At 38.4% G+C, this 26,505-nt stretch overlaps 2 protein-coding genes across 4 annotated transcripts in view; one reads left to right on the forward strand and one right to left on the reverse strand.

Annotated features, from left to right (window-relative positions):
* The window catches only part of KLHL36 (kelch like family member 36), a 64,107-nt gene extending 52,549 nt beyond the window's left edge, over positions 1 to 11,558 (reverse strand). The window contains exons 1-3 of one of the 3 annotated variants that reach the window (XM_031950191.1): positions 11,218 to 11,558; positions 9,281 to 9,392; positions 7,345 to 7,419 (exon numbers count right to left, since the gene is read on the reverse strand). The gene's annotated coding sequence lies outside the window, so the exon portion shown is untranslated. Of the gene's footprint in view, positions 1 to 7,344; positions 7,431 to 9,280; positions 9,405 to 11,217 lie in introns of those variants that run through there. The other 2 variants (XM_031950192.1, XM_031950193.1) reach the window with 2 other exon arrangements.
* COTL1 (coactosin like F-actin binding protein 1) overlaps positions 3,999 to 26,505 on the forward strand; it is a 62,340-nt gene continuing 39,833 nt past the window's right edge. The window contains exons 1-2 of the mRNA XM_003758456.4: positions 3,999 to 4,423; positions 4,801 to 4,883. Of these exons, the coding sequence (XP_003758504.1) occupies positions 4,347 to 4,423; positions 4,801 to 4,883 (160 nt within the window). The 5' untranslated portion in view covers positions 3,999 to 4,346. The remainder of the gene's footprint in view (positions 4,424 to 4,800; positions 4,884 to 26,505) is intronic.

Raw genomic sequence — 26,505 nt, forward strand, 5'->3', positions numbered from 1 at the left:
GTTTAGAAGATAGCATTTTAAGAGTCTGACATGTTTTCTGGTCAACAGACCCACCGGACTGAATGTGTTTAGAATGTTAACAGAGAAATGCAGCAGAAATGTTCGCTCAGTCCAAGCATGATGATTATTTGGAAATAGTTCCTTAAAGTTTCCAAAATGAAATCCAAACTCTGTGGCCCAGTATTTCTATAAAAATAATAGGATTTAGAACTAGAATAAAGGGACGTTAGAGCTAATTTAGATCAGCCATGAAAAGAAAGAACAGAGGCATGAAATGACTTCACTGGATTCAAATAAATACTTAATGAAGTGAGATTCAAACCAAGTCTTTTAATCCCAGTCAGTCATTTATCAAGTTCCTTTGGTACTATGATTGGTCATTGTGTTGATCAGAAATCTTAATTCTTTTAAAGTTAATTTTTGCAAGACTTGTTCCCTTGATTCTTCCCATCTCATGTTGCATCAGTTTATTCAAGTCTTCTCAGGTTTCTCTGAAACTATCCTCTTTGTCACTTTTTACAATACAATAATATTCCATTCCATTCTTATAACAAAACTTGTTCAGTCTCCAATTAATGAGAATCTCTTCCCTTATTGTCCTATTCTTTACCTCTATAAAAAGGGCTGTTATAAATCTTTTTATCCATATAGGTCTTTTTCTAGAGCAGAAGTTCTTTTAAAATTCCTTATTATTATTTAAACTAGAGATTCTTAACCTTGAGTCTCATAAACTTGTTTCTAAAAATATTTTGCAAACTATTTCCATATAATTAATATATAGGAACCTGGGTGGTACAATGGATTAAGCACTGGGTCTGGGATCATAAAGATCTGATTTCAAATCTGATTTCAGAGAATTACTAGCTATATGACCTATTGTATGTCATTATATGTTTTCCTCAGTTTCCTCAAACTGTAAAATGGGGAAAATAATTGACCCCCCCTCACAGGATTGTTGTGAGGAGTAAATGAGATAACAATTGCAAAGTATTTAACATGATGCCTGGAACAAAGTAGATTCTATATAAATGTTAATTATTATTATTACTTTGTAATCCTATATATTTTATTTTATGCATATAAGAACATTCTTCTAAAATAACTTTTTACCAGAGGGCCAAAAGGGTCCATGACAGGAAGAAAAAAGTTAAGAATCTGTAATCTAGATCTTCTCTTTATTTTCTTGTAATTCTAATACTCTTGACAAATGAAAGATCTCCTCTGGATGTTCCAAATCTTAGACCAATCTAAAAACAAAAATGCTTTATACTTTACAGCCAGTAGGGGGAGGTCAGCCACAATCAGGAGAGACTTGAATACAGAGGGCTTTATCTTTCATCTCTGCGAAGGAAGGGTTTGAGTAACTCTGACCTGAAGAAATAAAAGTGTCCACATACTCCACTCCAAACCCCAGATCTTAATCAGGATCTGGCTGTTCTCCTTCTTTGGAGCTAGAGGACATGTTCTGCCTCAGTATGACCTTGGACAAGTAAGCTTCTGATTCCTTTTCTATAAATGAAGGGTTAATGGACCTCAAAAGTAGAGGTCAATGAATTTTAAATTTCAGATCCTCATTGTATGACTTTGAGCAAGTCAAGGAATACCTTGGGGACCAGGCTATTAACCCTCCATTCTGACACTTGCAGGTCAGAGCAAATGCAGAACCAAGAAAGCAACTTGAACAAATTCAATACAGCTTCCTCTGAATTTTTATTCTTAATACATTTTAATGCACACACATACTAATTTTGGCAACTCAATCTCTCTTTGCTTGGTTTTCTCATTTCTATAATACTCTGTGCCTCCCCCATAGGGTCTCTGTTAGGATCAAATAACATTTAATTTTTTTTTTTTTTTGCTTGACTATATCCAAGTAGGTTTTTGTTTTTCTATTAAATTGGAACAAAAAGGGCACGAGGGAGAGAAAATAAATGCTTGTCAATTGAAATAACTGAAGAAAAGGAAAAAATCTCGTGGTGTCAGCCACTTACTTTTTGTGGACATTTACTTTTTCTTGGACAAATTATTTAATTTCATGTTCATCTCAGTTTCCTCATCTGTAAAATGAGCTGGAGGACATGACAAACCATTCTAGTATTTTTTGCCAAGAAAATTCCAAGTGCCAAAGAGAATCAGACATGACTGAACAACAGCTTTACTAAGTGCTCCTCTCACAACCCACCCTCCCCCCAAGCATCATCTTTATTTTGCAGATCAGGAAATTGAGACTTAGAGAAAGGAAAGACTTGAACAAGATCACACATCTACTAAGTGATGGTACAGAATCAAATGAATTTTATGTGATTATGAATGTGAATGTGAAAATGCTTTGAAAACTATATATCTATATATATATATATTACATATACTTATATGTATAGGTATATAGATATATTCTCTACAAATGAATGTAAGCCATTATATTATTCATCATGCAATATTTGACCTTATACATCATCTCATTAACATAACAGGAATTTAAAACCCTTTTATTAGCCTCATTAGCTAGGAAGTGTTAAGTGTCTGAGGGCAAATTTGAACACAGCCCTCCTGACTTCAGGGCTGGTGCTCTATCCAGTGCCGCCACCTAGCTGCCCCTATCATTTCCTTTTCCAGCAGATTTTACAGAAGAGGAAACCGAGCAAATAAGGGTGAGTGACTGTCCCAGAATCACCCGGCTATTTTCTGAGACCACATTTGAATTCATGAAGATGAGTCTTCCTGACTCCAAGCCCAGGATCCTATCCACTGCTACTAAATAACTAGCTTATGAACCTTTTTTCTTTTCATTGTTTGGGGCTTTCTAGATAGAGAACTTTCTCTGACTTGGATTTATTATGGTAATTGTGAAGGAAATGGAGAGAACACTGAAATTAGCATTGAGGGGATCTAAGATTGTCACCAACTGACTTCAAGCAAGTTAAGGAACCTCTTTGAGCATGTTTCCTTCTTTGTAAAAAGAATGGGCTGCATTGGATGACCTCTAAGGTAATTTCCAATTCTAAAAGGTCTGTAACTTCGAGGTCTCTTCCAAGTTTCATATTTTCATATTTCTGATTTCAGAACTTTTACCCACTGTGATCTTCCATCTCTAAATCCCCTTGAAAGCTAGATTTTATTTTAATAGCCCCACAGCTAAGCACAAAGAAGGCATCTGACAAATGTTTTGTCCATCACATTCTTTCCAGACCAAATATCAGAAAAAATTCCTAGACATCTATCTCCAGGATTTCTACTTTCAAAACCTTCTGGAATCCCTTTCTTCTTTTAAATGAATTCCAAGACACAAAGTTTTGCAAGAATCAATGGTGAAAAATTATCCTTGCATATGTTTTGAGAATAAAAAGCTTCAACAAAAAATTAAAACACACAAAAATAAAAACAAAATGAATACTAAGGAAGTTTTCTATTGCCTTATTACTTGTAATACCCAATGAATGCAGTTTCCAAACGAGCATTTAAAATCTTCCTTTGAGCTGATTATTCATAGAATCAATTACCAGCATGACCTTGGTCCGGTCACTAAATCTCCGTTTTCCTTTCTATAAAATCAGAGCATTGGGTTAGATGTTCTCAAAAATCCCTTTCAGTTTTTACAGTCATCCCTTATGAAGAATAGAGTGTATTTAATTCACGATTTCTTATATGTCCCTGGCTCATAATGAAATGTCCAGTCTACCCAACTCTTTTATTAAAAATCACCACCAATAAGTGAATTTTGGTCAGAGCCGAACTGTCATTTATAGCTCTCCTCAGTCGAGTCGGTTACATCATTTAACACAGAAATCCCAGTAATGCCTTGCAGCAGAAGAGAATCAAAAGAGGAGGAGGAGAAAGACTAGGAGCCAAAGGAGAAGGGCGGGGGAGGGAGATTTGAGGTAAAAACCATTCTGTCGCTCTGGATAGGGGTGTCCCTCCGAGTGCTTCTCGTTCTGATTGGCGGAAATGCAGAGAGGGATCTGGGGGCTCCCCGTGGCAAGCCGGCTGACTCGGGACCAATAGACAAAGACTGAACTCAGCGCAGGGAAGGCGAGCCGCCCTGCCAGCCCGCAGTGAGTGGGTTAAGCACCTCCTTAAGAGCTCATTCAGTAGGCAGCGGGCAGTGCTATCTCCTACCGTGGTGTTGAAAGCACTAGGCTCTGGCATCGGTCTCTCACTCGAGACTTTTTGGATCTTGATAAAGCTGTTGTTGCTGAGTCCTGAGACCCTCCCACCTTCTCGGATTGTCAAGTGTTGGGGTTTTGCTTCTTGTCTCTTCCCCAACTGGTTCATCCTTTTCGGCACTCTTTCCTTTTTTCTTTTTCTTTTTTCTTTTTTCCTGAGAATCCAGTTTCTGGTCACAAGAGATGGCCACAAAGATCGACAAAGAAGCCTGCCGGGAAGCATACAATCTCGTGCGGGATGATAGCACAAATGTCATCTGGTAAGCTTCAGAGTACTTGTCTGGTTCCCCGATGTCCTCGGCTAAAGAGATTCAGAACTGCACAAAATGCAGTTCAGCCTCAGCCGCCGCTGCCTTCCTCCCGTTAGGCGGAGGTGAACTTGTAATTGATTTTACAAGAAGTGAGTTGGTCCCAGCTGGTCCCAGCCTCTCCACCGAATTAAAAAAAAAGGGGGGGGGGAGGGTGTTATATGGGTGGCTGGCTCATCTGAACCATTTTCGGGTAGTAAACGGATTAAAGAAGCATCCTTGTAAGTTCCCCCTTTCCATAAAAAGCCAATGCTCCGTTTTTGCTCTGGTTTGGAAGCTTGTCACTAGACAGATCCAAATGTTCGTTTTTTCTTATTTTCGTCCCGAAGGGTGACTTTTAAATACAACGGGTCCACCATTGTGCCTGGAGAACAGGGAACCGAGTACCAGTCCTTTATCCAGGAATGCACAGGTAAGCGCACGCCAGCCCCGCGTTTCGATCGCGCACCAGCAAATGCATTTATTCCTGCGTGTTGTCAGTTGCTTGTGCAAACTCCGAATGCGCCCATTTTCCTGATCCCAGCCCCTTGGATGAGATGGGATGAGAACGTTACTGTCCGTCTCTGGATATAGTAAATAGTTCGAACACTATTGAGAACCTACTGACTCAGGACGCCCTCCTCCATCGCAGGCTTTCTCTGGGCTTCCGCAAGGTTCACGTTACTGCGGGCTAAGAGTCACTTTTGTAACTGAGCAAGGCGGTCCCATTGTCTTTCTCTACTTACGGCATTCAAGTCATCATTTTAAAAAACCCCTTTCCCCACTTCTGCCACCAGAGAAATTACGTAGTGTCGTGACATCTCTGCAGATTACTCCTAATAGAGCCCCAGACTCAAAACTTGCTCATTCTTTTGTTTTGCCATCAAAATCTCAGTAGGACAGTGTTAGAGTAAATGCGTCAAATTCTTCTTCTTGGTCTTGGAAACTCTTGGGTGGAGAGTGAGGTTGGAGTGTTCTCTCCCTCTCCGTCCTCCCCCCATTAGATTGTGAGCTCCTTTTTGTATCCATAGCGCTTGGCACAACGGTGGGCACATAATACTATAGTACCTGCCATCTAGTAGGCTTAATTAATAAATTATTATTAATTATATATAAATTATATATATAAATTATAATTAATAAATATTTATTAATTGATTTATTGATTGCTGCACTCCCGAGTTCTAGTCCAAAAGGCTTTGCAGGGGTTAAAACATGGAATAGAGCCTCGTGGTATTGCTCATCTGGAGTGGTTGGTTTGGGGTCTTAGAGATGTCAATTAGTTAGCCTCCCGATTCCCCAAAAGCAATTCTTTTGGAGCGTGAGCTTTGTCGGATCCTACTACCGTGTACATGGAGCTTAGCCCAAATACAACCTATACTGACGAACCACCCATGTTCTCCCCACCTTAGTTTTAGTTTGGCAAGATTCGTCTCCACAGTGTTGGCTGCTAAGAATTGATATACTGGGAAGAGTTGCTTCCCTGGGAGGGAGGGAGTAGACATTGGTGAAAATGTAATTTCCAAGTGTTATAACAGCATCGGAAATGTCTCCCGGGTTTATGCTTCTGAAAAATGTCTAATTTCTCTCAAGTGGTGAAGTCTTCTTCCTCTCCAATGTAGAACCTGAAACACAGGTTGCTAACTGTGCAGCTGGTGGAGTGGATCTCACTTCAGAGTATGAACTGGAGAATTTTTCTTTCTTTCTTTCTTTGGTGGTTTAACAAATCACAGGTAAACTCAAATATTTTGGGGAGATGCCAACCCAGCACATACTGAAGATCAGATTTCTCACCCTTGAACTTTGAGAGTTCATGCATGAGCTCAGGAAGCAAGTCTCATCTGAAAGCTGTTCAGCCATTAACCAGCCCCTCAGAGAAAAAAAAAAAAACAAACAAAACCCAAACATCTCCAAACAAAAGGCAGACTGGTAGTAACCATAAAGTTTGTTATCCTGGTCAAATGAGAGAAAGTAATGATGGATGAAAGGGGATCATTTTAAATTTTCTAATTAAAATCTCCAGTTCTTCTCACTCTTTACACAGAATTGAATGTCAGAAGGTCTCTTCTCTTGCCTCCCCCTCTCATTAGAGTTTGTTTCCTTCTTCTTTTTGGTGGGGTGGGGCTATGCCCTTTTGCTAACTTTCTTCACTTTTGGAGCAGTGGTGCTGAGCAACAGTGAGTTGTCAGCTAAAAATGTTTCCTAGGCTGTTGCTTGCTGAGCCTTACAAGTGACAAGTAGAACAAAAAAACCCCAATCTGCCTGAGAAAGGGTTTGCTTTTGCTCCCTAAACCATCTGTTACCCTAGTGCCAACCATGTGTTCCAGCTTCCCCTCACTCAGATAGTCTTTAGACTATCTCCCCCCTCCCACTCACAATGGGCAGTGTTTGGATTTACTTTGGTTAATCTCTGTGACAGCTTTATCAGAGGTTCAGAAGCTTCCATGTGATCCTTACCCAATTCTTGGCCATTTGCAAACTATAAGAGTCTCTTCCTGGCATATTTCACAGTCAAATGTAATATTTTGTAATTAGTCCATACTCACTTTGACTCCATTTAACCTTCACCACTCCTGGTAGGGTAAGTGATATTAGTGTCATTTCTGTTTTATAGATGAGAAAGCTAAGGCCCAGGGAATGTAATTTGCTTGAGGTTTCACAGGGAGTAAAAGGCAGGACCAGAACCCACATCCTCAGCTTCTTCCTCTTTCTATGGTACCCGGCAAAGTAGGAACCGAAGACTTGGTTATGAAATAGACCAGAAAACCTGTGATTACACAGATGGGAAAACATCTCTCTGGCAGACAGGGTTATTTTTGAACTCTTCCACAAAGAGAATACCATAGAGTAAGAAACCACATAGCAACTGTTCTTTCCCTCCCTCTGGGACATACCTCTGGGATGTGAGTTTGCTCTTATTCCCTGAATTCTGTTCCTGAAGGTTTGTAAAGGGCGGGGCAAAGCTTTACCTGGAAAAAGAAAAGAGAAGGAGGGAAAGGTTAGAGACTTGAAACTGAATTGAATTGTTCCATTCAATCAATATGAATAAACATTTTATGTTACATATTCGTTAATAAACCTCAGAATAACAAGATACCACGTAACCAAACTCGGAAATAGCCAATGAGTTTTTTGCACCTTGGGGTTAGGGTAGGGAATTATTACATTCTAATATTCTAAAAATGAAACAATTTTTTAGGTTATGTTTCTAACTTCAAGAGAGAATCAATATAAATATCTGATACATCTTAAAAATCCCAGAAGTGTAGTTAGAGTAAGTGGGAATAGATCCTTTCCCTATTCAAGTTCCTGCAACTTAATGTCTTAGAGACTATCCCAGAATAGAAGGGTCAAATATGAGGCAGAATACTTGTCAGAGGGGCCCCTACCAGATTCAAATGTATTTGAGAAATATTTAAGAAAAAAATACAATACTTATTGTGTATCTAATTTATATTTGAATATATTTAACATCTACTGTTCATCCTGCCATCTGGGGGAGGAGGTGGGGAGTAAGAGGTGAAAAATTGGAACAAGAGGTTTGGCAATTGTTAATGCTATAAAGTTACCCATACATATAACCTGTAAATAAAAGGCTATTAAATAAATTAAAAAAGAAAGAAGAAAAAATACAACAAAACAGATGATACTCCATTTGAAAATCAAATCAATATGCAGACCTGAAGGGATACTTTAATGACCCTTAAATAGCCCCAAGTTTTATTTGAGTGTGACCCCCTTGCCCCCAGCCTAGAATTTTAAAGTTCAGTGACTTGTTCGTGATCACATAGGCAGCTTGTATGGAAGCTGTGCTCTAAACTCAAGTCTTCCTGGTATTTGGGCTGTTCTCTCTTCACTATGACATACAGTGACATATGATCTCATACTAAAAAATTTCGAAGGGCACCTTTCTTATCTTCTACAGATGGAATAACTGAAATCTGTTGGTCATTATAAGCAGTAGCAATAGAATAGAATAATTTTTTGAGGAACAAGAAAATCACTTCCTTTCTTATTTTGCAGCTCACGCTGAGATCAGAGTATGCTTTCCCCCATTGGCCTTGTCTGAAATTTCAACATTTTGAGAAATTTCTTTGGGTTCAAAGGCTTATTAGTCTTCTAAGATCCCTTTAAGAGAAAGTAAATATCCTGGGAGTGGGGGGAAGGGAAAGATGTGTGTCATAAGCCTTTCACTGCATAGTACATGATAGATATTTTATCAGTGTTCATTGAATATTATCAACTAACCCTTTAGCATAGCACTGAAGACCTTGAAGTAATAAAAGCGAGGACCAAAGCCAAGGAGAAGGCCAAAATCTGGTTTCAATATTGCCTAGATTAGTTTCCGATAAAAAATTAAGGGGGATTTTTTTTTCCTTTTTTGATCTGACTTTATGGGGGCAAGGTTATTCCTTGGAATGGGTATTTCCTCTACCAACTTCAATAGGCAACTCTGATTTTGGAAAATTGTCTGGATGTATCATAAATTAAATGATTTACCTGTGACTACACAAACAGTATGTAGTAGAGGGAGGGAGGATTTGAAATCACATTTTCTTGACTTTGAGTTACCAGTTACCACCCCATCCTCATTAACATGGAAGATTGTTAGATTTAAATCTAGATTTGAAGAATCTTAGCAAATTTCTAGTTTACCTCAATCCCTTCCTTCACAAATGAAGAAACAGTATGAGAAAGTCTAGATTTCTTTCTATTATTTAATACTTTTAGGATTTCTTTCTCTTCCAGAAATCTAGATGTCTTCTTTTAGCTTAGTTACCTTTTAAAAGGAAAAAAAGAAGAAAAAAGAACCCCAAAATACTTAAATACCTGAGTTCAGGATATTTAATGAATGATGCCCTAGCATGGGTCTTGTAGTCCACTGCTTTCTTGAGCATGGGTTGATAGCATCATAGTCACAGAATTTGGAACTTGAAGGGATCTTAGAACATAGAATGTTAAAATTAGAAAGGGACTTTAGAGATCATCACATTTGATCTCTATATTTTATAGGTAAAGAAATTGAGTCCCAAAGAGCTAGAGTAACTTGTGACAGTTATCTTGTTGCCTAGTAATAGTCAGGATAAAAACTCAGACTTGTTGTTCATTAACCTGTACAATACAGAAAGACAGCACAAGGCAAGGAATAAAGTCTCAGATGAAATATATCTTGTACCACCCTTCACCCACTAGGAGAAAAATATAAGCACCTTAGGAATGGCAACTAATTTTTTACTTTGTCTTTTGTAGGGTATTGAATAAAATAAGCTATTTTAAAAATGGCTGTCTTTTTTTTAATCGCCAAAATAAAATCTTAATATTAAATTAAAATTTAATATTAAAATAATATTTTAAAAAGGGAAAAGGAAAAAATAAGCAAAATACATTCTTTAATTCTGAAGAAATGGACAATGTACCTACGATATTTATGGACTTCCCATCTATGCAAAGGAGTGAGGTGGGAGTATCTTCTTATCTTTCTACTTTGGAACTTGTTTGTTCTTTGTAAGTTTGTAGTATTCACTGTTAATTGTTTTGTCTTTGTTCTTTTACCTGATGTTGTTGTAGGCATTGTATATATTATTTTCTTGGCCATACTTACTTCACTCTGCATCTGTTCATATAAATTTTTCCAGGCTTCTTGATATTCATTATTTTCACTGTTTCTCATAGCATAGTAATAATAGTAATAATAATAATAGATAGTAATAATCCCTTACAATCATGAACTACATTTGGTTTAGCCATTCCCCAATCCATGGGCATATATTTTATTGCAAATTCTTTGTTATCACAAATATCAATTACAAATATTTCGATGTTTGTGGATCCTTTCTTCTTAGCAATGGCTTCCTTGGGAATATAAGTCTAGCGGTAGAATTTCTAGGTCAAAGAACATGGGCATTTCAATAATTTTTTTGCATAATTTCAAACTGTTTTACAGAATGGTTACATGTAATCTCAGCCACCTTGACATGCATTAAACTTGTTGGATAAGCTTAGGTACAGGATTAAACTGGAAGTTTTTTTTTTGTTTGTTTTGTTTTAGAAAATGATGATGATGATGGTGATGGTGATGATGATTTTGATGATCATGATAGTAGCTAGTATTTATATCGTACCTTTGCTAGGCCCTGTGCTAAATATTTTAGAATCTAGTAATCATACTCAATCCATTACTTTATGCATTTATATGTTAAGTATTTGTGAGTCTGTTTCAATTATGGTTTAGAGAAAAACACAGCAACTTCATGGCACTTCTCACTAGCTGCCACTCTAGTAACCTTTCCCGGTGTTTGAGGATGATGTCCCCTGTCTTGTGCATTGGTTTTATCACCTCAGTTTTTTCACTCATGGCAGCTTATCCTTACGATGTGTTTTAGACTGTTGACTTTGCTGGAATAAAGAACTACATAGGCTTCATGGAATTTAGAAATGGGATGGACCTTAGAAAACCCTTAGTCCTGTCTATTTATTATATGTGGATGGGGAAGCAGGACCAGAGAAGGAAAGGGTCTTGAAAGTAGCAAAGGTAATATCTAGCATTGTTATAGTACCTATTATGGGCCAATCATTGAACCAAGTGCTTTGCAAATATCATCTCATTTGGCACTCACAACTCTGAGATGCAGCTGTTATTATGGCCCCATTTTACAGTTAAGGAAACTGAGAGACAGGTTAAATGAAGTATCTGAGGTTAGGTTGAACTCGGTCTACCTGACTCCAGACCTAACACACTATCAACTATGGCGCAACCTAGCTCTCACCTTGGCAAAACTAGGATTCAAAATCAGTTCTGATTCAGGAACCCAAGCTCTTTCTTCAGTACCCATTTCTTTCCATACTTCAAGGCTTAATGACATCATTTCTGTGAATTTCTTCTCTGTGTCTTAGATGATCTGACCTGAAAAATCTGCCCTGGAACTAACCTCTGGTAAGAAATCGTTAGACTGGTCTTTAGAGAGATGGCAATCATAGTCTATTCAGTCTTTTACTCATCAACTTTGTTGGATTGGCAGGATCTTCTGAAGCTTCGAATCTTAGCCTCTGAGAACTCGATTCTATACAGTAATAAAACATCTACCTACCTACCTACCTACCTACCTACCTACCTATCTATCTATCCTTCTGCCTATCCATCTAGCTATCCTCCTATTTATCTATTCTATCTGTCCATCTATGTATTATCTATTTATCCATTTGTCTATATATCCTATATATCTATCTTTCTATCCATCTATCCTTCTATGTAGCTGTCTATCTATTCCATGCATCCATCCATCCAGTAATCATCTCTTTATCCATCTACTTATCTATCTACCATCTATTAAGATCTCTCTCTCTCTAGCTATCTATCTATTCATCTATCTGTCTATCTATGTATAGTTCTAATTGTCTATCAGTGCATTTATCTTATTCATCCATCCATCTGTCCATCTCTCTCTGTCTCTCTCTTTCTCTTTCCTTCATTCTCTCCTGCCCTTCTTCCCTCTATGTTTGTCTCTGTCTCACTGTCTCTGTCTCTGCCCCTCCATCTCTCTTTGAGTGTCTGTCTCTGTCTCTCTGTCTCTGTCTCTCCATCTCTCTTTATCTCTCCCTGAGTATCTGTCTCTGTCTCTATTTCTGCCTCTCCATCTTTCTTTGCCTTTCTCTGTCTTTGTCTCTGTTTCTCTCTCTCTTTCTCTGTCAGATGGACATTATGGCATATCCTGCAGAAATCTGGTCTTGAAGCCAGAAAGATCTGAATTCAGGTCCTACCTCTGACATATACTGGTCATATTACCCTGGGCAAGTCACTTAAATTGTCTCTGTTCTAGGCAACTCTCTTTAGACCATTAAGCTGCAGACAAAATGTTGGCCTGCATTGGTTGAGGAAATTTCCTTAAAAGGAAGTTCACTTTATCAATGAAATCATAGTCCTTATCCACACAGAGACATGTACAGATGTGCACATGCACATACACAGACAGAGAGACAGAGACAGATAGACACAAATAGACAGAGACACACAGAAAGAGATAGAGATAGAGACAGAGAAGAAGGGAGAGAGAGAGAGACACAGAGAGAGGGAGACAGACAGACAGAGAAAGAGGGGGGGGAGACAGAGACACAGAGATATAGAGACAGAGAGAGAAAGAGAGAGACAGAGAGAAGCAGAGAGACAGAGAAGGAGGGAGAGAGACAGAAAGACACACACATAAGCAGTGACTGATGTGCCCAACTTTACATCCATCTTTTTGAAATCCTTACTTTGGCATAGACCATATGCCAAGGAGTTTGGGGCCCCTCCTAGGTTCTTTAATGACAAGAACACCTTATTTATCTGATACTGATAGCATTTGTCATAAATGAATTTTCCAGCTGCCTGAAGCCTTACCTTTCAAATGACCATATTTTTTAAAGAATGGGAATTGTTTTTGAGGGAAAGTGTTTCTAGAATGTGATGGGTCTTCCTGGCTTTTTAAAGATTATCTTGGATTTCATTCAGTTTTTCCTTTGGCTCAATGTGTTTGCTAGTTGCTGTACATGCACACGTGGTGGAAGGTCTACAAAGCACTTTCCATCTGCTATCTCAATTATTCCTCATAGCAGCCCTATGAGGCATAGGAAGTCTCATCCCTAGTTTACAATTATAAGGAAAACCTGGCTGAGCTGAGGACTGTAGGGTTTCAGGTTCAGCATTCTATTTAGTTCCTTAGAACTAGGAATCAAGAAACCTGATGAGAGAGAGAGAGAGAGAGAGAGAGAGAGAGAGAGAGAGAGAGAGAGGCAGGCAGAGACAGAGAGAGAGCAAGAGCAAGAGAAAGAGAGAAACACAGAGAGAGAGACAGAGACAGAGAAACAGAGACAGAGAGAGAGAGAGGCAGAGACAGAGAGAGAGCAAGAGCAAGAGGGAAACAGAGAGAGAGAGAGAGAGAGAGAGAGAGAGAGAGAGAGAGAGAGAGACATATACAGGGATAGAGACAAAAATAGGAGATCTAGTCCTAACTTAATCACTTATTAACTTGTATGACTGGAGAAGTCATTCTTTCTCTTTTCAAACATGTCCCTAACTGTGTCACCACGGGCAAGCCTCTGTTTCCTTATTTGTATAATGACAGGTATAGTTTGCATGGCTAGTGCCTGGTACATAGTAGCCACTTAATAGATGTTAATTGATTAACTAAGAGATTGATTAAATTCATGATCCTAAGATTGCTTAGTTTCCTCTTTTGGAAAATGAATGAGTTGGACTATGTAATAAGAACTAACATTTATATAATACTTAAAGTTTTCAAAGCGCTTTATCTCAGTGTTTTTATCTCAGAGAAATGAACATTTAGTTGTGTGCTCTTGGGCGAATCAGTTCCTTTTTCTGGGGCTCAAGTTTCTCTTGTCTGTGAAATGAGGCTGGCACTGGACATACTTTCAAGCCGTGTGAGCGCCAGCATTCTTGGATGTTGTGATGCTGTGATATACCCATCTCTGGAGGGGCTACTGAAGCCTGGGAGGGAAGGAAAGTGAATGAGCAGTGACCTGGTGCCTGTTCTGCACCATGTAGCACCTCTACACGAGCAGGCTTTCCTAATCCTATTATTTCCCTTCTGTCCCCATTCCTCAGGACTCACCACAGCCTCCCCTGCTTCCAATTTCCCTTTTTATTTTCTTTGTATTTATCTGTGTACCCTTGACGGTACTTTAGGCCCCTCCCATGGAAGAAACTAAATGACACTGAGATGCCTGTTTGGCTGTATTGCATATAGCCCAAGTCAAAGGAAGTTGTGACCTTCAGATAAACGGGGTGTTAACTGTCCATCCTTCTTATATCCTCTTCTGAGAAATCTTTAAGAGACCATTGTATAAATAAAGGAATGACCCCAAATTAGGTCATTAGAGAACTAGCATATTGAATGTGCAGTCTCATTCACAATTTAAAAGGAAACAGCTTATTGCTTAAAAATGGGAAGGCATTAGAATCAACAACATGGGATTTCCCCCCACCTTGTAGCTTCCCTTTAAGGCCCCCAAACTTCTCTGGAAAAGGAAGGCTCATCATTTAAATACCAATATTCTAATAGCGATGGTAGAACATAATGGTCTCCAAAGAATAGAAAGTGACCAACTGATCAAGTCAGGTCAACAGGCATTTATTGGGCACCTACTGGGTGCCAGGCAATGGGTAAGAGCTGGGTAAAACCCAGCCCCTTCTCTGAAGAAGCTTACATTCTAACGGCTGAGACTACTGTGTACAGACAGACAGGATAAAGCAGGGTCATCTCGGAGGGAAGGCTCTCAGATAAGGTCTGCAGCGGGATTTGAAGGAAACCACATGATTAGGACAATGGACAGTCCCATGGTGGGTACGAGGTAGAAGCAAGAAGAGACTTTGCAAAAACAACCAACTGACTAACCAGGAATAAAGGATATAAGTGAGCTAAGAAAAAAAGGCAGGTTGAGTATGGAGTAACCCAATGTTCTACTTGAATTTTTAAGTCAGGAGAAAGCAAAGGTCTCCAGCATGTTGACTCCCTGTGGCCAAATGAAACACGGGAAGAGCTGGTATGGCCGAGTTGAAATGGAAGGAACATCTAAATTGATGAGATCCCATATCCACTTGAGTAGTACAAGCAGCTAGAAAATCCAGTGGGTAGATTGTCAAATCCTCCAGGAAGACCCAAATCCCAATCTTGCCTTAGATTCTTGGTAGCTGTGTGATCCTGGGCAAGTCAGTCACTTAACCACTGTTTGCCTTAGTTTCCTCATCTGTAAAATGGGGATTTTGCTTGCAGGGGTGCTGTAAGATCAAATGAGATAATACTTGTAAAGTGCTTTGCAAACTTTAAAGCACTAAATAAATTTAGATATTATTAGAATATCTGAGAGCTCTTCCCTCAAAGGAGTTTTTTTCTTCTTTATCTGATCTTTACCCATCCCAGAGGGATCCTGAGGCAGTCTGAGCCCACACAAGTAAACTTCCTTGTGGTTTTGTTCTTGCTTTTAATATAATTAGATCCAAAAGGAATCTTAGAGGCTTTCTAAACTGACCCCCTTCTCCCCCAATAGTAGAAGAAGATATTGGAACTCAGAGAGATGGGGTGGCTTGGGGAAGGTCACACACTAGTTAGAAGCAGAAGTGAAACTAGCATGGTACCCTATACCAGGGATTTCCAAACATTTTTTATTATATTCCTCTATTGGTAAATTTGTTTTAATTTATATATATAATATAATTATATATATAATAATTAAATTATAAGTCTATAACTTAATAGAACCTCCCATCTTCCCAGGGATTGATCTAGTGCTCAGTAGGAGGAAGGCTGGGAATTTGTACTGAGGCAGGAATGCCCATTGGAAAATTAGAATGTTGGTCTTTGATAGCAGAAGGCTAGATGTTGGCGCTTTTGTTGGCGATTAGCCCCAGGACTGACTTATCTCTGGGAAGGTGAGATAGAATTCATCTGTAGAACTCTTGATTACACACTCCCTCCTCAGATCATTAAGGCAGCTGGCCATCTACTTAAATTTTTTTTCTTTTTAGTTAACACATGTATTTTCTTTCCCTTTGCTTTCCCCCACCCTTTTGGGGGAGGGGAAAGGAAAATTCAAAATAAAACCCTTATAACAAATATGTATTCAAGCAAAACAAATTCTTGAACTGGCCATGTCCCCAAACATGTAGGAGTATGTATTTTTGTATGTATATGTGTGGGTGTGTATGTGTATATACCTGAGTCCATCACCTTTTTGTCAGGAGGAAGGTGGGCAAGTTTCATCACCAGGCTTCTAGAATTGTAGTTTGGTTGTCTACTTTGGAGACCACTGCTCTTTTTTTCTTTTCTTTTCTTTTTTTTTTTTTTTATTATAGTAACTTTTTATTGACAGAATCCATGCCTGGGTAATTTTTTTTTACAACATTATCCCTTGCACTCACTTCTATTCCGATTTTTCCCTCCCACCCTCCACCCTCTCCCCTAGATGGCAAGCAGTCCTATATATGTTGAATATGTCCTAGTATATCCTAGATACAATGTATGTGTGCAGATCCAAACAGTTTTCTTGTTGCACAGGGAGAATTGGATTCAGAAGGTAGAAGTAACCCGGGAAGAAAAACAAAAATGCAAACAGTTTACATTCATTTCCCAGTGTTTTTTTTTTTCCTTTGGGTGTAGCTGCTTCTGTCCATCATTGATCAATTGAAACTGAATTAGGTCTCTTTGTCAAAGAAATCCGCTTCCATCAAATTGCATCTTCATACAGTATCGTTGTTGACGTATATAATGATCTCTTGGTTCTGCTCATTTCACTTAGCATCAGTTCATGTAATTCTCTCCAAGCTTCTCTGTATTCATCTTGCTGGTCATTTCTTACAGAACAATAATATTCCATAACATTCATATATCACAATTTACCCAACCATTCTCCAATTGATGGGCAGCCACTCAGTTTCCAGCTTCTAGCCACTACAAACAGGGCTGCCACAAACATTTTGGCACATACAGGTCCCTTTCCCTTCTTTAGTATCTCCTTGGGGTATAAGCCCAGTAGAAACACTGCTGGGTCAAAATGCACAGTTTGATAACTTTTTGGGCATAATTCCAGATTGCTCTCCAGAATGGTTGGATTCGTTCACAATTCCACCAACAATGTATCAGTGTCCCAGTTTTCCCACATCCCCTCCAACACTCATCATTATTTTTTCCTGTCATCTTAGCCAATCTGACAGGTGTGTAGTGGTATCTCAGAGTTGTCTTAATTTGCATTTCTCTGATTAATAATGATTTGGAACACTCTTTCATATGAGTGGAGACCACTGCTCTTTACCATAGACACAGAACATGGGTTGGTCAGGGGACCATTCCAATCAACCCTCAAAGCCCAGATCTCAGAGATCATTTACTGCAGCCCTCTAACTTTCCAGATAAAGAAATCAAGACCCAGAGAAATGAAGTGGTTTGCCTCAGACCCCAGATAGTGTAGCCAAATATTATCATGGTTGAGACTAGGACAATATTTTATATTAGAAGAATGTAGTTTTTCCTGTACATAAGGCCAATAAGAAAGTTTGCCCATTATTTTTGAGAACCTTTTAGCTCCCTCAAGTTTGAGAAACATTTATACATTGGAGTATCCTTTCACATTCCCATGAGAATGTAAGTTTCTTGAAGGCAAATACTATATTTTTACCTTTCTTGCATTCCCCAGTGCTTAGCATAGTGCCTGACACACAGTAGGCACTTAATAAATGCTTGTTGATGATAATAATAATAAATGGCTGTGGGAGTTATTAGAACCCCAATCTCTGGACTTGACAGCTCATGATTTTTTCCCACAAACCAGGCTGCCTTCTTTCTGTCTGTTACTGTCTCATCCTATTGACTTCAGAGCAAATAATCTTCTTCATAGCTGTCATTTAATATCACTGTAACTGTATTTCCTGTTTTTTCAGATTTCAGAATTCAGATATTCCTCTAAATAGCCCAGGGAAAAAAAGTGACTTATTCAAGATAACTAATGAAGGACAGAAGTCATGAGGCTCCTAGTCTAGTGTTCTTGGTATTCTTTTCTTCAGTGTTCATATTCCAGACAGCCTTTCCTAATTTTCTAAACCCAGTTTGCTAATGAGATTGCTTTTTGGGGGGCAGAAATCTCTCCATCTTTCCATGTTTCCCTCTTTTACTATTTTCCTCAGCCTGTCTCTGTCTCTCTGTGTTTGTGTATCTTTGTCTCTCTATTTCTGTCTCTTTGGTACTCCATCTCTCTCTCTCTCTCTCTCTCTCTCTCTCTCTCTCTCTCTCTCTCTCTCTCTCTCTCTCTCTCTCTCTCTCTTTCTCTCTCTCTCTGTTTCTCTCTGTCTCCTTCTCTACCCCTTTCTTTACCTGTCTGTCTCTCTCTCTTTCTCTGTCTCTCCTCTCTCACTGTTTTGGCCTTTCTGACTTTTTCTGTCTCTATTTCTTTTTCTTTCTCTCTCATATGACTTCTTTAGTATGGGCTCCATCAGCTCTTTTCTTCCCTCTGTATCCCAAATGAGGGTTTGGGGTATGTAGTTGTGGGAGGTCCTGGTCCCTGGTGCAGGTAAAGATCTCTCTCAAACTGCTGAGCTGGCCCGAGCAAGCACTGACATCTCCTCCTAGCTAAGGAAAGCAGCCTTGCTTTCCCTCCTGGGCTCCTGGTTCCCTGTATCCCTCTCAGCAGAAGGCCCAGCTGTGTGCTGACGACTGTTTAGTTTGGCTGTTATTGGAAGCTTGGCTGATCTTTTCCAAGCATTTGCTGCATTATCCAAGGACTTAATTTTGATGCATTGGCTTTACAGGCCCAAGCTTGTGGCTTTGGCTGGGGGGCAGGATGCCAGAGACTGCCTTCTGCAGGCAGTGGTAAAAATTTGCCATTTAATGTTTCTTGACATCAGTATGCTTAGAAATCAAATGTTAATTTGCCTGATTCTGTGCCAGGAAAATGTTTTTTTCCTCAAAGAGTAGGAAGTAGACATGATACTCACATCTTTGGAATTCTGATTGCATCACTCCATTATTACTCACATTGTTAATTCAATCATTTGATGACAATTGTGGGTTTTCAGGGTACATTTCAAACTACAAGGTTGCTGAGTTGAAGATTATAATAGTTTTTTATTTGAAGGTAAGACTTGCAAATGCAAAAGAGAGGAAAATTTCAGGATTCTTCTATGTCAGAGTAGATAAAACTACATTTTTAAAGGCATATGTTTCCTTATCAATGTAATGACCAACCAGAAAGTCTTATAAACTCTAAAGCACTAATGATTCCAGAGGACCAATGATGATCTCACTTCTCTTCTCTCTCTATTCTGTCTCACTCAATGAGCTTATCAAACCCCATAGATTTAATTATGATCTCTGACACTGCTCCCACTCTGTAGGCCCTCGTATCTTCACACTGATTGCAATAGTCAGTTGGTTAATCTGCTCTGGACAAGTCTCCATCTCCATTCAGCCACCAAAGTGATTTTCCTAAAATAAAAGTCCAATCATGTCATTCCCTTACTCAACAAATTCCAGTGGCTTCCAGTTACCTCCAGAAGCAAATTCAAAATGCCCCTCATAACCTATCCCCCTTTTGCCTTTCAAATCTTCTTACACCTTACTCCCAATCTTACTCTTCAATCCACTGACACTGGACTGTTGGATGCTCTGAAATAAGACACTCCATCTCTCAGATCAGGGCATTTCCTACACCTGACTTCCATGCTTAGAAAGTTCTCCCTCCATCTCTTCAACTACTGATCTCCTTGACTTTCTGTAAATCTCAATTAAAATCCTACCTCCTGTAAGAATTCTTCCCCAACCCTTCTTAATTCCAGAGTGTTCCTTCTTTCAATTAGTTCCCATTCGTCTTGGATGTAGCTTGATTGTGATAAATTTGTTTGCATGTTGTCTCTCCCACTAGACTGTAAGCTCTTTGGAGGCAGGGGCTGTTTTTTGTCTCTTCTTGTATCCCTGGTGCTTTGCACACAGTAAGTGCTAAAGAAATGTTCATTGATTAATGGAACATACTTACCCACATGCATACAGAGAGATGATAGACTCAAGGTGCAGGTGAAGGTGTCTATGTTTGGACACAGCCAACATGTGGGTGTTTTGTTTTGTCTATTTGTTCAAGAATTTTTTCCTTTTCTTCTTTCTTGGGAAAGAAATGTGGGCTAACGATGAGGTAGTGGAGGAAAGAAAAGGACAGAAAAATCATGAAAGTACAGTTGTTGAAAAATGTTTTAAAAAATACAACAAAGAGAATGGATTACTAAAAAAGAATCCCAGAGAGACCAGACCAAACTTTAAAAGTTGCTAATAGAATTTATTATATGTTTTCCAAGAAAAGCAGGCTCTACATAAAAGACCAGATTGATGTACAATCCTTTTGTATTGTATTTTGTATATTGTATAGGGAAATATTCATTTTATTTGTTAAGTTCAGGATAAAAATTATTTAAAAAATAAAAATACTGATTTTTACAATCATATAGCAGAAGGATTATTTGTAGACCAAGTTGGGAGATTGTAACTACCTAGACTTTAGGGAGCCATTGGTCATTCTTCTCATTTCACAGATGGTGAAACTGAGGCAACATCAACAGTTTTTGGCAGAGAGGGCCTAGAACCTCGGCTTCCTGTTGACTAATCTACTGATTTTATAATTTTCTTTATGTAGCTTTCCTTTCTTCTTAGGTTAAGGCAGCTGATGTTTGAGAACTTCATTCATCCATTAAGCTCATTCTACTTTGGGGAGTGTGGAAAGAGTTCTGCATTAGAAAGGTTCTGTGGTTCTAGCACCAGTCACTAGCAAATAGAGCAAATTATAAAATAGGAATAACAAAATCCTGTGCATTTCATTGTTTAGAAAGTACTTGAAAAATATGTAGATGGGGATGGGATTTGGTTGGTTGGTGCTGCTTTTGTTGATTATCTGCTGCACCTCTCCTAGCTTTCCATAATCCAACTTACTGATTTGTATTTCTAGTAGGAGGCCGTCTTGAAGTGTGATGGCCTTTATAAAAAGAGCACCTTATTGGAAATGCAGTAGGATCATATAATTTGGAGCTGGAAAAAAATCTCATTTTTACAGATGTGAAAACTCAAAAAAGGCTCAAAAAATCTTATAAAATACAAAGTAATATAGAAAAATGAAATAATAAGTTATTTAATCCCTCCACCTACAGCTAGGTCTCAATTCAAAAGATGGATTCTTGGAGTATTCAAATTCACACTCTTTGAAGTTGTATAAAATATAGTTATTGGTTCTAGTCCAATGGAAATGTAGTATGAATTCAAATAATGCAATCACTTCAGGGGATTTGTTATTCATCCTAATCTGGATCTAGTTATATGCCTTTAAGCAGGTATGCTATAGACATTTTTCCACTAAAAAATACTTTATTAGCATAGCTTAAACTGGATTTAGAGCCAGAGTAAAATAAGAGAGGGGCAGTTAGATGATGCAGTGGATAGAGCATTAGTTCTGGAGTCAGAAGAACTTGATTTCAAACACTTAATACTTTCTAGCTATGTGATCCTGGATAAGTCACTTAACCCCAATTATTAATAACAATATTATTGTTATTATTATTATATGGAGAGACAGAGACAGAGAGAGGGGGGGCAAGAGAGAGGAAGAGGGAGAAAGAAAAGACAAAGTAAAATTACAGTGTTGGGTTAGATCCCTTCCAATCTGAATTCTGAGACCTGGGTTCAAGTGATGACTCCATTGCTTATTTTCCTCCTTATGTCACTATCTAAGCTTCTGGAAATGTACTTATTCTCCCTTATGATGTGGAACAAGACACAACTTCTCAGACCAGTTTTTAGCAGAATAAGAGAATAGATATTCTTGAAATATAATGATATTAATCACAGAGTTGTGAATAGAGCTTCTTCCTTGCATTAGGAAGATCTGAATGTGAATCCTACCACACAAATTGGGTACATCAACTTCTGAGTCTGATTCTTCCTCATAAAATAAAGGGTTTGAGATTGGTCTCTGGAATCCCTTCCAACCTTAACATTTAGCTTCTAACATTCAGCATAATTTAAATTTTTAAAGAATTTGGAGTTTTAACTACACAAGCTTTTCCTTTTGTTAGTCTGAATTGATTAAGGTTTTAGTGTGGTTTTGGAATTTCAGATCTGGGCAGGTCCTTAATGATCATAAATCCAGTAGTTCTCAAACTTTTATTTTCAGTTATCTTTATATTATTAAAAATTATTGAGGAGTCCAAAGACTTTTGTTTATCTGGGTTATATATATATATATATATATATATATATATATATATTTACTATATTAGAAATAAAAACTAATTTTGAATGTATAGACCCTCTGAAAGAGTTTCAGACACACCCAGAATTCTCTGGATCATACTTTGATCCAGTCTATATTCTTCATTTTAAAGATTAGGAAACCAAAGCAGAAATAAGTTAATTGACTTGCCTAGGATCACACAGCTAGTAGGTGTCCAAGGCCAAATTTGAACATGGATCTTTTGACTCCAATTTCTTTGCTTCTTTCCACTATACCACAGTCCCTCTCTGCTCATTATTGGGTAAATTGTAGAAGGGAAAACTAACTAAATTACCTTTGAAGTCCCTCTTAATTCTAGCCCCCTCATTTCTTGTTTTCTTTCTCTGGAGTTTAGCCCAATCAGTAAAATAGGAAATAATATCAATCCCTTTTCAAAAAGAGTGTATTATATCTCATTTTCAGCTCCAGACCACACAAGCCCCTGTTATCCCTTTCCCTTCCTTCTTCTCCCTGTCTTCCTCACTTCCCCCCAACACAAACCCTCCTTTCCCCTTTTGCTTTGTGAAAGAAAATTTCTCTGTGTGTGTTTTTCTCCCTCCCTACTCCCACCACCTCCTCTTCAGTATTTGCCTTCTCACACTCCAATGTCACTACATCATCAGACACCGGAAATAAGCCAGCTGGCTCTGGAGTTCTCAGAATTCTCATGATAGAGCAGTTTTGTTCACCCCTCACAGGATGTTAGGATTTCCCTCTTGTGAGTCCGTGTGAAAGGGACATAGGAGCCCAGCCTTTCAATAGAAGCTGACTGCTCATTTTCATCCCCCTCTGTCTGCTGAACATATTTGTTATTTGTTATTTTTAAATTTTTCTTTAGATAATGCAGTTTTTGCTAGCCACTAACTCCTTGTGAACCAGCTAGGTTGGAGATTCTCTCCCATCCAGTTTGTATTGAAATCCTGTGTCTATCCTGATGTCATAGTCCCCTTCAAGAAAGAATGACAAAAAACAACAACTGGCAATATTTATAGTGTCTTAAGGTTGACAGAATACTTTACATTGATTATTTCATTTGATCCTCTCTCTCTCTCTCTCTCTCTCTCTCTCTCTCTCTCTCTCTCTCTCTCTCTCTCTCTCTCTCTCTCTCTCTTTCTCCCCCTCCCTCCCTCCCTCCCTCCCAACATAAAGCTCACTATTTAGACTTTTAGATTCATTTCTCTTCTAGAGAGTAGAGCACAGATTTAAAAGCTGGAAGCTGGCCCTTAAGATATCAACTATTTCAACTCTCTTTTTAAGAAGAGGAAACCCATACTAACCAAACTAGCTAAGAGAGGGGAGAGGGAGAGATGAGAACTCAGGATGACCCGAGTTCAGGTTCTGCTTCCAAAAACTAGCTGTATGAGCATGTTATTTGGTCTCTCTGGGTCTCAATTTTCTTTTCATAAAATGGGAATAATAATAGCACCTGACTTACAAGGTCATTATGAGGATCCAGTGAAGTGACATATGTAAAATTCTTTGTAACACTGAAAATGCTGCTAAATAAATGTCAGCTGTTATTAGGCACATGAACATTTATCCCATAATGTAGTGTGCATTGTCATTGCTCATTTGCTAGGGACAAGTCCTAGAAGACCAGATTTGCTCAAGCACTCTGAGGGAGGAGGTGTATATCTATATATATGTCTGGTGTGTGTGTGTGTGTGTGTGTGTCTGTGTCTGTGTGTCTGTCTGTCTATGGCTGTCTGTGCAAATGAGGTGATGGAATTCAGATGGGAGAAGGAGGTGAGAACCTGAAAGAGTTGGAGGTGGAAAGGAAGAGGAAGATAAAACACTGGGGAAAAAAAAAAACTTAGAAACTTGGAAAGAGTGTGGAATTATAATGTTCCCATTAAACTTCTCCAATTGCAAGAATTATAATGTAGAAACTTAGAGAGTCTTTTGTCATAAAAACAGGCAAGAACCTTCATTTACTTGTTGTTTTTCAAATAGAGTGAAGTGGATGGAGGAAGGTGAAGGCTTTGCTTACTCTCAGGAGGAAGGTCAGATTTGGGGTGGAGATAGATTTGTACAACTGGAGGCCTCCCTGTTTCCTCTTTGCTGGACAACTTCCTCACTCTTCTTCCCCTTTGTCACCTCCACTCATAGATGGAGAGAGGACTGAATCTTTCCCAGCCACCAACTAGGGATGGCTGAGGGTCCTCTGAAACACAGGAATGGTTATTCTGGTTTTTATACAGGAAGAGAACAAAGGTTGTGGCTATGAACTATGCTTCTGAATTTCACTTGGTTAGAGTGAGTTATTAGAAGACTTTCTCAGCTCACTGTTCAGTAGCCACATGGAGCTTTCTGTCTTTTTATACATAATATAAAGGTTGTACCCCAAACCCTAATCATCTATCTCACACTTGCATACCCATTTTTCGTCATAAGAACAGACAACATGGAGGTAGGTGAAGGATGCATTGGAAATTCCTTGCTGTTCCTGGGAAAGTCACTCAAACCTAAAGCATGATTGACCACATTGATTTTTCAAAGCTAAAAGAGATCTAAAGATAATTTGTTTAGCCTCCTTGTTTTAAGATGGGGAATCTGAAATCCAAACAAGTTAAATGATTTGCTCAAAAGTCACACAGCTAATAAGCAGCAGTTAATCAATTTCAAATGGCAGATTTGTTTATTGGGAATAATTTGTGTGTGTCATTCTACAAAATTATAGAATGAATTTTTCTTTGTGTATTTATGGTACCTTTTTTGTAGATTTGATGGACATTAGAATCACAAAAAATTTTTTTTTCAGTTAAAAAAGTATTTATTTTCTTTGTCTCCTTTCTCCCCCTCCTTCGCTGGGAAAAAAGAAAAGAATAACTATATAGAGGCAAACAAAATAAACAGAACTATAAGATATTCAGAGCTGGTCCAGCCATTTTATTTCACAGATTAGGAAACTGAGGCCCAGAAAAGGAATGTGATTGGCTCAAGACTGCATAATAAAACTCAGTGGAAGGGTTTCAGATATACCTGTTCAGGATTTTGTCTAAGTGCTGTACAAGAGTCAGGGAACTTTGAAGAGAAAGTGTAGAGTTTTATGGGTTGGAAGCTCTTCCTCTTTGAACATTTAGAGGTCAAAATTAGCTTAGACTTTTTCCAGGGAAAGTATTCTAATGGAAGACATCCATCAGATCTGTTTGAGTAGCTCTTAAGAATTTGCTTGGTGGGGCAAAAAAATTATTGTTTCAGTCAGCTGAGTCTTCCATTTGCTTCAAATCAAGCCCTCTAGCTACTGACATCCATGAGTTTATGTGGTTTAAATTTTTTTTCCAAAATTGCATGTCCTAGTAATATCTGTTTCTGAAGTCCAGATTAAACTTCCTGCCAACCTAAAAGAAGTTAATTATTAGTGTTTTATTCAGCACTGAATAAAGGACAGTTCTGGGAGCATTTCAATTTAATTCAATTAAATTCCACAAGCACTTATTAAGTGCTTACTATGGGGCTGGCACAGTGCCAGGTGCAGAGATACAAAAATAAAAATAATTCCTGTCCTCAGTGAACTTGTATTCTTTTGGGAAGGAGGGGCAAGACACTTACATAAATCAATAGATTTATGTAACACACACACACACACACACACACACACACACACACACCACACACACCAAGCAATTGGGAGCAGGAAAGGAGAAAAATAGGGAACTCTGCTGGGATGATCAAGAAAAGCTAGGGGATAGCATTTGAGCTAAGTCTTGAAGACCAAGGATGAGAGAGAGAGAGAGAGAGAGAGGAGAGAGAGAGAGAGAGAGAGAGAGAGAGAGAGAGAGAGAGAGAGAGCAAGCATCTACTAAAGTATGAAAGGATCATATTTTATATCAGTTTTTTAAAAGTGTCCACAGTGATAAAATCTCAGTTCTTTGAAAATATTTTTGGAATATGAAATTTCAGCTTTAGAATTGGTTAGTATGCCTTCACTAATAGTAATAGCTATTGTTGTGCTTGTAAATGTTTAACAAGTGGGGGGAAGGGGTCTTTTTGTAAGCAAACTTTTAAAGTAAATTTTTATTATTAGCATTTTCTCTCATCACTTTCTTAAGTCTGGACAATCACCAGATCAATAAATCAGGCTGATTCCTGAGACATAAATGATCACACTGAAAATTAAACAATCTCTTTGGCTTTAGAAATCTAGTAGGATCTGGCTCCTACCACCCTGATAACAAGGTCTTTTAATTGAGTGTAAAAGTGTTAGATGGTGACTTTAGGCACTAGTAATGTAGATTTATAATTCTATAATATCTTTAAAGTTC

The sequence above is a fragment of the Sarcophilus harrisii genome, chromosome 2 (assembly GCF_902635505.1).
Source record: "Sarcophilus harrisii chromosome 2, mSarHar1.11, whole genome shotgun sequence".
Taxonomy (NCBI): Eukaryota; Metazoa; Chordata; class Mammalia; order Dasyuromorphia; family Dasyuridae; genus Sarcophilus; species Sarcophilus harrisii.